The sequence below is a fragment of the Bombina bombina genome, chromosome 3 (genome assembly GCF_027579735.1).
Source record: "Bombina bombina isolate aBomBom1 chromosome 3, aBomBom1.pri, whole genome shotgun sequence".
In the NCBI taxonomy this organism is placed as follows: domain Eukaryota; kingdom Metazoa; phylum Chordata; class Amphibia; order Anura; family Bombinatoridae; genus Bombina; species Bombina bombina.
Window position 1 is genome coordinate 712,620,231 of NC_069501.1, and position 11,931 is coordinate 712,632,161.

An 11,931-nucleotide genomic window follows, 5' to 3' on the forward strand; every position below is an offset into this window, starting at 1 on the left:
TTTTTCACAACACGAGTGAAATGTAAATTTTGATGAATTAAAGTGCCCCTGTTTCTTTCATGTAATTGGCAAGAGTCCATGTGCTAGTGACGTATGGGATATACAATCCTACCAGGAGGGGCAAAGTTTCCCAAACCTCAAAATGCCTATAAATACGCCCCTCACCACACCCACAATTCAGTTTTTCAAACTTTGCCTCCTATCTATGTGGTGGTGAAGTAAGTTTGTGCTAAGATTTCTACGTTGATATGCGCTTCTCAGCATTTTGAAGCCCGATTCCTCTCAGAATACAGTGAATGTCAGAGGGATGTGAAGGGAGTATCACCTATTGAATGCAATGGTTTTCCTCATGGGAGATCTATTTCATAGGTTCTCTGTTATCGGTCGTAGAGATTCATCTCCTACCTCCCTTTTCAGATCGACGATATACTCTATTATTCCATTACCTCTACTGATAACCGTTTCAGTACTGGTTTGGCTATCTGCTATATGTGGATGGATGTCTTTTGGTAAGTATCTTTTAATTACTTAAGACACTCTCAGCTATGGTTTGGCACTTTATGTGTTTATATAAAGTTCTAAATATATGTATTGTACTTATATTTGCCATGATTCAGGTTTCAGTATATTTCCTTTTGCAGACTGTCAGTTTCATATCTGGGAAATGCATTTTTTAGGAAAATTTATTTTTTACCTAGGGTATAGTCTTTTTTTCAATTGACTGTCATTTTAAATTCGCGGGCAGAATTAGGCTCGCGAGGGTGCAAAATGCCAAACTATATTGCGTCATTTTTGGCGCAAGATTTTTTTGGCGCGAAGTTACGTTCGATGACGCAATCTTCAATGACGCAAGTGTGTCATTTCCGGATATTTTTAGCGCCAAAAAAATTCTCTGCGTCATACTTGCCGCCAAATATTTTCATTATTTTAAACCCCATATATGCCTCTTGCCTTTTTTCTCTATCAGAGGGCTATGCTGTTTGCATTTTTTTCCCATTCCTGAAACTGCCATATAAGGAAATTGATAATTTTGCTTTATATGTTGTTTTTTCTCTTACATTTGCAAGATGTCTCAATCTGATTTTGTCTCAGAAATCACTGTTGGAATCCTGCTGACTGATAACAGTGCTACCAAAGCTAAGTACATTTGTTGTAATCTTGTGGAGATTATATCTCCAGCTGTGGTTTGTAATAAATTGTCATGATACACTTTTAGATGCAGAGAATTTGTCCATCAGTAATAGTACATTGCCTGTTGCTGTTCCTTCAACATCTAATGTACAAGATATACCTGTGAATTTATAAGAATTTTTTGCTGATTCTATTCAGAAGGCTTTGTCTGCCATCCCGCCTTCTAATAAATGTAAAGGTCTTTTAAAACTTCTCATAAAGTTGATGAAATTTAAAATGACGGACAACATACTGAATTATCCTCCTCTGATGAGGATTTATCTGATTCAGAAGATCCTTCCTCAGATATTGACACTGACAAATCTACTTATTTATTTAAAATGGAGTACATTCGTTCTTTGTTGAAGAAGTGTTGATTATATTGTATATTGAGGAGACTAGTCCTCTTGATATTAAAACTAATAAACGTTTACATTCTATTTATAAACCTCCTGTGGTTATTCCAGAGGTTTTTCCAGTTCCTAATGCTATTTCTGATATGATTTCTAAGGAATGGAATTATTTAAGGTTTAAAAAATTGTATCCTTTGCCAGCAGTTAGATTGGAGTTTTGGGAAAAGATCCCCAAAGTTGATGGGGCTACCTCTACTCTTGCTAAACGTACTACTATTCCTACGGAAGATAGTACTTCTTTTAAAGATCCTTTAGATAGGAAACTTGAATCTTATCTAAGGAAAGCTTATTTATTTTCAGGTCTTCTTCTTAGGCCTGCAATTTCTTTGGCTGATGTTGCAGCTGCTTCAACTTTTTGTTTGGAAACTTTAGCGCAACAAGTATCGGATCATGATTTGTCTAGCATTGTTAACTTGATTCAACATGCTAATAGTTTAATGTGTGATGCCATTTTTTGATATCAAAATTGATGTTAAATCTATGTCTGTAGCTATTTTAGCTAGAAGAGCTTTGTGGCTTAAATATTGAAATGCTGATATGACTTCTAAGTCCAGATTGCTATCTCTTTCCAAGGTAATAAATTATTTGGTTCACAGTTGGATTCAATAATTTCAACTGTCACTGAGGGGAAGGGAGTTTTTTTGCCTCATGATAAAGATGTAAGGGTAAATCTAAAGCTTCTAACCGTTCATTCGTTCTTAAATAAGGAACAAAAACCTTATTTTTCCCCCAAGGAATCTGTTTCCAATTGAAAGCCTTCTTCAAATTGGAATAAATCCAATCCATTTAAGAGATCAAAGTCAGCCCCCAAGTCTGCATGAAGGTGCGGCCCTTATTCCAGCTCAGCTGGTAGGGGGCAGATTAAGATTTTTCAAAGATGTTTGGATCAATTCGGTCCAAAATCATTGGATTCAGAATATTGTCTCTCAGGGGTACAGAATAGGATTCAGAGTAAGACCGCCTGTGAGAAGATTTTTTCTCTCACGCATTCCAGCAAACCCAGTAAACGCTCAGGCTTTCCTGAAGTGTGTTTCAGACCTGGAGTTATCTGGGGTAATCATGCCAGTTCCGTTTCAGGAACAGGGTCTGGGGTTTTATTCAAATCTATTCATTGTCCCAAAGAAAGAAAATTCATTCAGACCAGTTTTGGATCTAAAAACTTTGAATCGATGTGTAAGTGTACCAACTTTCAAAATGGTGACAATAAGGTCTTTTCTGCCTTTTGTTCAGCAAGGGCATTATATGCCCACAATAGACTTACAGGATGCATATCTTCATATTCCGTTTCATCCAGATCGCTATCAGTTCCTGAGATTCTCTTTTCACGACAAGCATTACCAATTTGTTGCTCTTCCTTTTTGGCCTAGTGACAGATCTAAGAATCTTTTCAAAGGTTCTCGGTGTCCTACTCTCTGTTATCAGAGAGCGGGGTGTTGCCCTATTTGGACGATATCTTGGTACTTGCTCAGTCTTTACATTCTGCAGAATCTGACACGAATCAACTACTGTTGTTTCTTCATAGACATTGGTTGGAGGATCAATTTACCAAAAAGTTAGTCAGATAGACAAGAGACGTTTGAAATTGGCTGCAGCCTGTCGGAACCTTCAGTCTCAGTCATTCCCTTCAGTAGCTATGTGCATGGAAGTTTTAGGTCTCATGACTGCAGCATCGGACGCGATCCCCTTTGCTCGTTTTCATATGAGACCTCTCCAGCTTTGTATGCTGAACCAAAGGTGCAGGGATTATACAAGGATATCACAATTAATATCCTTAAATACCAATGTTTGACTTTCTCTGACTTGGTGGTTAGATCACCATCGTATAATTCTAGGGGCCTCTTTCGTTCATCCAACCTGGACTGTGATCACAACAGATGCAAGTCTTTCAGGTTGGGGCGCTGTTTGGGGATCTTTGACAGCATAAGGGGTTTGGAAATCTCACAAGGCGAGATTACCAGTAAATATTGTGAAACTCCGTGCGATTCTCAGGGCTCTTCAGTTTTGGCCTCTGTTGAAGAGAGAACCGTTCATTTGTTTTCAGACAGACAATGTCACAACTGTGACATATGTCAATCATCAGGGTGGGACTCACAGTCCTCAAGCTATGAAAGAAATTTCTTGGATACTTGTTTGGGTGGAATCCAGCTCCTGTCTAATTTCTGTGGTTCATATCCCAGGTATAGACAATTGGGAAGCGGATTACCTCAGTTGTCAGACTTTACATCCGGGAGAATGGTCTCTCCACCCAGATATGTTTTTTCAAGTTGTTCAGATGTGGGGGCTTCCAGAAATAGATCTGATGGCAATTCATCTAAAAAAGAAACTTCCCAGGTACCTGTCTAGGTCCAGGGATCCTCAGGCGGAAACAGTGGATGTGTTGACACTTCCTTGGTGTTATTAACCGGCTTATATTTTCCCCCCTCTAGTTCTTCTTCCAAGAGTGTTCTCCAAAATCATCATGGAGCAATTGTTTGTGCTGCTGGTGACTCCAGCATGGCCTCACAGGTTTTGGTATGCGGATCTTGTTCGGATGTCCAGTTGCCAACCTTGACCACTTCCATTAAAGCCAGATTTTCTATCTCAAGGTCCGTTTTTCCATCAGGATCATTAAATTTAAAGGTATGGAAATTGAACGCTTAGTGCTTAGTCATAGAGGTTTTTCTGACTCCATGATTAATACTATGTTGCAGGCTCGTAAATCTGTTTCTAGAAAGATTTATTATCGAGTTTGGAAGACTTACATTTCATGGTGTTCTTCTCATAAATTCTCATTTAGAATTCCTAGAATTTTACAGTTTCTTCAGGATGGTTTGGAAAAAGGTTTGTCTGCAAGTTCCTTGAAAGGATAAATCTCTGCTCTTTCTGTTTTATTTCACAGAAAGATTGTTAAACTTCCTGATATTCATTGTTTTGTGCAGGCTTTGGTTCGTATCAAGCCTGTCATTTAATCAATCTCTCCTCCTTGGAGTCTTAATTTGGTTTTGAAGGCTTTACAGGCTCCTCCGTTTGAGCCTATGTATTCTTTTGACATTAAACTACTTTCTTGGAAAGTGTTGTTTTTTTGGCCATCTCTTCTGCTAGAAGAGTTTCTGAATTATCCGCTCTCTTGTGATTCTCCTTTTCTGATTTTTCATCAGGATAAGGCAGTTTTGCCTTATCCTGATGAAACAACATTAATAGAGAAATTGTTGTTCCTTCCTTGTGTCCTAATCCTAAGAATTCTTTGGAGAGATCTTTACATTCTTTGGATGTGGTGAGAGCTCTGAAATATTATGTTGAAGTTACTAAAGATTTCAGGAAGACTTCTAGTCTATTTGTTATCTTTTCTGGTTCTAGGAAAGGTCAGAAGGTTTCTGCCGTTTCTTTGGTTTTGTGGTTAAAGCTTTTGATTCATCAAGCCTATTTGGAGTCATGTCAAGCCCCGCCTCAGAGAATTACAGCTCATTCTACTAGATCAGTTTCAACTTCCTGGGCTTTTAAGAATGAAGCTTCAGTTGATCAGATTTGCAAAGCTGCTACTTGGTCTTCTTTGCATACATTTACTAAATTCTACCATTTTGATGTTTTTGCTTCTTCGGAAGCAGTTTTTGGTAGAAAAGTTCTTCAGGCAGCTGTTTCAGTTTGATTCTTCTGCTTTTGATTTAAGTTTTTTCCTTTCATTTATGAGAATAAACTTATATTTTGAGTTGTGGATTAATTTTTCAGCAGAAAATGGCTGTTTCTTTCATGTAATTAGCAAGAGTCCATGAGCTAGTGACGTATGGGATATACATTCCTACCAGGAGGGGCAAAGTTTCCCAAACCTCAAAATGCCTATAAATACACCCCTCACCACACCCACAAATCAGTTTTACAAACTTTGCCTCCTGTGGAGGTGGTGAAGTAAGTTTGTGCTAGATTCTACGTTGATATGCGCTCTGCAACAGGTTGGAGCCCGGTTTTCCTCTCAGCATGCAGTGAATGTCAGAGGGATGTGAGGAGAGTATTGCCTATTTGAATTCAATGATCTCCTTCTACGGGGTCTATTTCATAGGTTCTCTGTTATCGGTCGTAGAGATTCATCTCTTACCTCCCTTTTCAGATCGACGATATACTATTATATATACTATTACCTCTACTGATTCTCGTTTCAGTACTGGTTTGGCTTTCTACTACATGTAGATGAGTGTCCTGGGGTAAGTAAGTCTTATTTTTGTGACACTCTAAGCTATGGTTGGGCACTTTTGTATTTGTAATTTGTATCCCTCCCTCTCTAGTGACTCTTGCGTGGAGTTCCACATCTTGGGTATTGCTATCCCATACGTAACTAGCTCATGGACTCTTGCCAATTACATGAAAGAAAACATAATTTATGTAAGAACTTACCTGATAAATTAATTTCTTTCATATTGGCAAGAGTCTATGAGGCCCACCCTTTTTTATGGTGGTGATGATTTTTTTGTATAAAGCACAATTATTTCCAAATTCCTTTGTTGATGCTTTATTACTCCTTTCTTTATTACCCCACTACTTGGCTATTCGTTAAACTGAATTGTGGGTGTGGTGAGGGGTGTATTTATAGGCATTTTGGTAGGATTGTATATCCCATACGTCACTAGCTCATGGATTCTTGCCAATTACATGAAATAAATGAATTTATCAGGTAAGTTCTTACATAAATTATGTTTTTTTAATCGAACTTTTAAAAACTGGGCACTTTAGCATCAAAATTTACATTCACTTTAATGTGTTTCCAATGACTTAGTTGCAGAACATAAAATGTATGAAAAATTGATTCTTTAGGTTTATTTTGTATATGATATAGCTGGCTATGTTCTTTGACACCCAAGACCAATTAAAATGGGCTGAGCTTGCAGAAAAATCAGATATTCTTATTTCTCACTTTCTGTGCACACACATGCTTGTTTAGATTATCTATGTCTGTATTTTAAAGCTCAATGTTCAGAACAATTGAAAATTAAAAGTGTGTTACTTATATCTCCTAACCCTCACTGGGGGTTGATTGAGTATGTTGTGTATATATATGTTGTCACACAAACACACTTTAAAGTATGTTCTTATTAGAATTCAGTATTTGTTAATTACATTGTAGGTTAAGGTTTATTTAGCACCATCTAGTTGTGATGAATGCTATGTGTAATTGTTATAAAATGTGAGTGTACAGAAGACTTTTACTTAATATAAACCTCTCTTAATAAGATGCTGCTGCTTTTTGACTCAGTGATCAAGTGTACATGTTCTTTTTAATACATCTTAGCTAAACTATGAGCTATAGCATAATGTAAGTACTAGTGTGGCAAATTATGAAGACAGATTTATTAATTAAAAACGTGTTTACATAAATAACCTATGTATTAAATAAAGAGCTATCATTCCATCCAGAATGTGAGCTAATTGAGTTGAACTTTGGGCTTTGGAGGATTCAAAAATGTTTGTGTGAAAGTTGACCCTCTTTATTTTGTTTTTTAATCTAAGGGATTGACAAGGAGAATGTGGAACTGTCTCCCACTACTGGCCACTCAAACAGCAGCAGAACTCGCCACGGTTCAGCAAGCCAAGTGCAAAAGCAGAGAAGTGCTGGCAGCTTCAAACGTCACAGCATTAAGAAGATTGTGTGAAGATTTTTTTTTATTTATTTTACAGTTCCTTTTTCTAAAACTGACTTACCTAAGCGGGTGGTTCAACAGAAACCCAACGCATATTACGATGCTGCACTTCATTTTTTTAACGTTCCCATGCAGTCAGCCATGTTGCCAGAAGATCAACACTTTCAAAGCATTGCTTGAACTTAACACCATTTGGTTTACCTGGCCATGTTTTGTGTTTGACTTTGCTTTATGACTTTTTCATTTTTAAATTTTCATTCTGTATGAGGGAGCCATGATCATCAGATTGTAAATTTCAGAATGAAGGATTTTGTAGATTTGATAATAATTGCCCTGCCTATTACTGCATTAACCGTCTGAACATTTGTGGCATTTTCATGGAAATGTCCTCTTTGCCTTGTTTGTTTTTGTTTTGTTTTGTTTTTTATTCAGTCTGTCTTTTTGTTGAACTTTATTTTATTAAAAATGTTAATGCTAATCCTTTCTAGTGGCTTTGGTGGGGAAAGAAATAATCCCAGATTTAAATTCATTTTTTGAAAATTTAGCTGTGGATTTTTTACCTATTTGCCTAAAACATTGTTTCCAGTCATAATAAAGACCTTAGATTTTCATGAAGGTACTTCCGGTAACAAGCAGGATATGTTCTGTCTCAATGGGCCATCATCAAATTTTTGGGGTACTCCATAACATTTATATATCCTATTTTTATTTGTAATATGTGCATTGGAATGAACTGACCTTTTTGCCTGGAAACAAAATAAAAGACAAAAAAATATATATATATTATAAATGCAAATGAAGGATTGCTGCCTTAACTCTGCACTATATTTTAAAGGCAGATCCAACGTGGCATAATTTAATTTAACCTATGATTATGTAAATATATGTTAATTTTTCACAAAGTAAAACTTCTGGTAGGTGCATCTAGCTGCATCTAGAAGATAAAGGGCTTAAACTCCTTTCTGTATAGGAAATGTTACTCCTCCTTCCACATGGAGAATGGTTAAGATACATTTCCCTGAAGCACTTAGGGGCATTTTTTTCATGCTCTAAAGCTGTGGTGGCCTTGGAATATATACATTGTACGTTTAGTGTGACTAGAGCATATAGTCCCTGCAGAAAAGAGAACACCTTGCAATTCCAGCTATCAGGAAAAGGAAGTGTAACAACCAATTTCTGTGCAATGCAAAATCAGGTTACATGCATCTCCTTAAGCAGAAGATGAAACTGTGCAATGTTTAAAACTGACAACATTCTACTTGCTTGCACTGGAGGAACAACTATTGATACTTGGCATATAATGGTATGTTATGGAACGTTCAACACCTCTTGCCTTTGTTTCAAATTTGTGATAATACTACGCTCCCTAAAGAGGCCAAAAAGCAAATGCTGTTACCTAGGTATTCTTCAAAATGCTGCACATCTGATTTTTGCCCTCTTTGGGAGCACTGAACAAGATTATTTTTAACACAAAAGCAAGAAACGAATATCCCATTAATTCTCTTAAGAAGTAGTCCTTTATTGCTTGCCATAAAATGTTTGACTTGTTTTCTTCCTAAGATTAGTTTTATTGCTTGCATCCTGCTAAAAGATGTGCATTTCTTTTACTAAAGATGATTAAGTCATTCTATATAAATGACCAAATGCATTTGTTTGAAACTTGTAATGTAAATACATTTATATCTTATTTGAGGGCCTGCGCTTTGGGTATACGTTTTTCTTCTTTTGCCAAAATCTTAAGATACCCTAGATGCATTGAGCATAAACACTTTCTAGTTGTTTTTATGCACATTTCTGTTGTAAGACAGCCTGACTCTGCATGCTTCATCAGCAATAAGTAAGGAATATAGCTGATTACTGCGTTGGGACAAGACAACTTTGTTCCTTGCATACTTTTTTAAAATGAGGCAATTACACAAGTAAATTCGTCCTCCTTGACTTGCCAAGTGCTAGTATGTATTTTAAATGAAAAGGGGAACTATAGCTGTCTAGGTGATTTTCTCTGCTCCCCAGCATAAACTACTATTAATTATCATAATTATCTCAATTACACACAGTTTACTAGGAGTATACAGTGCATCAGACTGAAATATGTAACCAAATTAAAAAAGAATTTAGCAAGCTGCGCACAGAGGTAATGGATGTCTCACTGAAAGCATGCACTCTCACTGTGAAATACAGCTCTTGCAGCATTACAAGAAATCACTCATTTGCTGCTGTATTACACATAAGATATATTCGTATTAGCCACAATGCTAAACCGTTAAGCTTTAATGCTATGATATGCGCATACTATTTTAGCATATCTTATACTGAGATACAATGGAGGACAGTTAATATCTTTTCCTCCAGAATATTAATCACAGAGGGGGAAAATCCTTTTTGACTAATGTGAGCAAAAGGGATTCTCATCTAGGTGCTCATTTTAGGGCTAAATGTATTTACCGCTCACCATATAATTCAGTACCTGGATGCTATTATATAATTGGAACTTGAACTAAAAATAGAAAGAGAATGGAGTTAAAGAAACATAAATGTAGGTAATAAATGTATAGCTAAATTTTTATTGTCTTTTAGTAAATCAAACTCCACAGCTAAATGAAAAGATAATGGTACATAGAAATGTTGGGATTTAATATATATATATATATAGCACATAATCTGCATTTAATCACAAAATAAATCATATTTCACATATATGTAAATAATTGTCTTATTGTTTCATTAAGTGATTATGTTTATAATTTGTTTACAGTCCTGGAAAAAACAATGGACAATATATTATGCAAATAGTCTGCCAAAATGAGGTTCTATAAGTTATCTCGCAGTAGCTTACACGGAAGATGCTGAGAACTAGCTTATATGATGTAGACAATATAAACACACTGCACGCGCATTCACTTGGATGTGCTGTGTACGGTTATCCTATCAGTGGTTGGAAAATTCTTCTGCAGCTGAAATAAAAAGACACCAATTAACAAGAAAAAGTCTGTCCACAGCTGACATGCACATCAGAGATCTAATGCCTTTTGTTGATGGTGGTGCATGTTTGCTTTATGCATTTTTGTTTAGTCATCCTGCCTATCAGAGAAATACTGTAGAAAGTGAATGCTTAACATAACTCCCCCTATTCTACAATCATTCTTTTTTTGTTTTATGAAGGTGCAACTGCATTGAATTCAAATTTGAGATCTCTGTAGTGAAAAAAAGAAATGTCTTTGCTTAACATTGTTTTTGCTATTTCTTTTGCAAATTGTGTCTGCAGGCAGTCATGCATCTTACATTTATCTTCTATTTTTGTATATAATAGTGTGAAACAGTTTCATTTATATGATAATAGACTGTAAGAGAGTTGATCGACCTAAAAATCTTACTTTCCCCTTAGTCTTATAGATTAAGGAGGAACATTGTGTCTGAAACATAAAACTTTGTCACATTATTTTTAGTATTTGTTAAGTATTGCTTGACTCTGATGTGCATGTTGGTTATTATTTTATTACTGTAACCCTTCAGGCTCACATTCATCCCGATTCCTAAACCGTGATCTGTATTTCTGCTGTAGGTTGTATGACTTAATCTCAAGATTCACTAATATTTTTTTCTTTGTCTTTCCCAATGTTATGCAACAGACTTTACCACAAAAAAGTCACTTTTAAGTGTTAGCTACATTACTTTTTTTTAAAGCCGTACATTCATCTGTAAATATTTTTTGTGTAAAATTTGACAGAAAGGTATATTTACTACACTGTAAATACATGTGACAATATATTGTATTATTTTGCTTTTTTGTAAAGCAGTTAGTTGCTGTACATGTATAACATACAAAATTTGATTATTCTAGTGTTAGTAATTGTTAACTTCTCTCCTTCCTGCTGTTGAGTATGTCATTTAAATGAAAAAAAAATGCTGTGTACTACACTCACACTGTGTATGATAATTTCCTTTCAGGCCACAACATTTCAAATGTTCCTTTACTCACTATCCTGTTAATATTGTAAGCAAGTGTATGCTAGCAGGAATAATACTGCCACCTCCAGCCAAACTGGTAACTAGATGCTATTAGCAAATACAGTATGGTTTATCATTACTGTTCTCAACCCAATGTTCCCTCATGTATGTACATCCCCTTTTTGAAGTAAAATGAAAATTCAGTCAGATTGTGTGTGTTTTTCTTTCATATTTACATACATACTAAGTGTGCACATGCTTTGTTTTTTTGGGTGTAGCTATTTCTATAGCAATTTAAATTAGCATGAACTCTTAGAAATCTTCTGGTTTCTCCATTTTTGTAAAATGCAATCCTCTTCCTCTTATGTCATAGTTTAATCCATATCGATTTAGTGTATGGTAGTGGCTCTATAATGCATATTTCTTTCATCAGGTGGTGAGCGTCCACAATTTATCACATGTGGGAGTTCCCCTCCTGACCACTAGGGGGAAGCAAAAAACACACCAGAGCTTTAAATCCCCCCCACTTCCCATTATTCTCTAAAAAAAAATGTTTTGCCTCCTTGATGAGGAATGAGGTGTAAGTAAAGTATAAGATCTACCTGTTGTTTAGAGTGGTAGGCAATCAGTTATCAGCCAGACAGTGAAAGGTCTTTTCTCAGTGAGAAATATCACAGGCCGGCCGTGTGAAATGTGGATTTGTCCACCAACCTCTGACCTACAGTGAGCTGTTCTTGTGGATCCATAGCACTCCCAAAGTGAAATGTTGACTTGTCCACCAATCCCCTGGGTTG

The 11,931-nt window shown here is 36.2% G+C and overlaps 1 protein-coding gene across 7 annotated transcripts in view; it reads left to right on the top strand.

Annotated features, from left to right (window-relative positions):
• NF1 (neurofibromin 1) overlaps positions 1 to 11,346 on the top strand; it is a 1,508,106-nt gene extending 1,496,760 nt beyond the window's left edge. For all 7 annotated transcript variants that reach the window (XM_053707520.1, XM_053707522.1, XM_053707523.1 and 4 more), the window contains one exon: positions 7,059 to 11,346. In XM_053707520.1, the coding sequence (XP_053563495.1) occupies positions 7,059 to 7,201 (143 nt within the window). In that variant the 3' untranslated portion in view covers positions 7,202 to 11,346. The remainder of the gene's footprint in view (positions 1 to 7,058) is intronic.
• Positions 11,347 to 11,931: the final 585 nt, after the last annotated feature.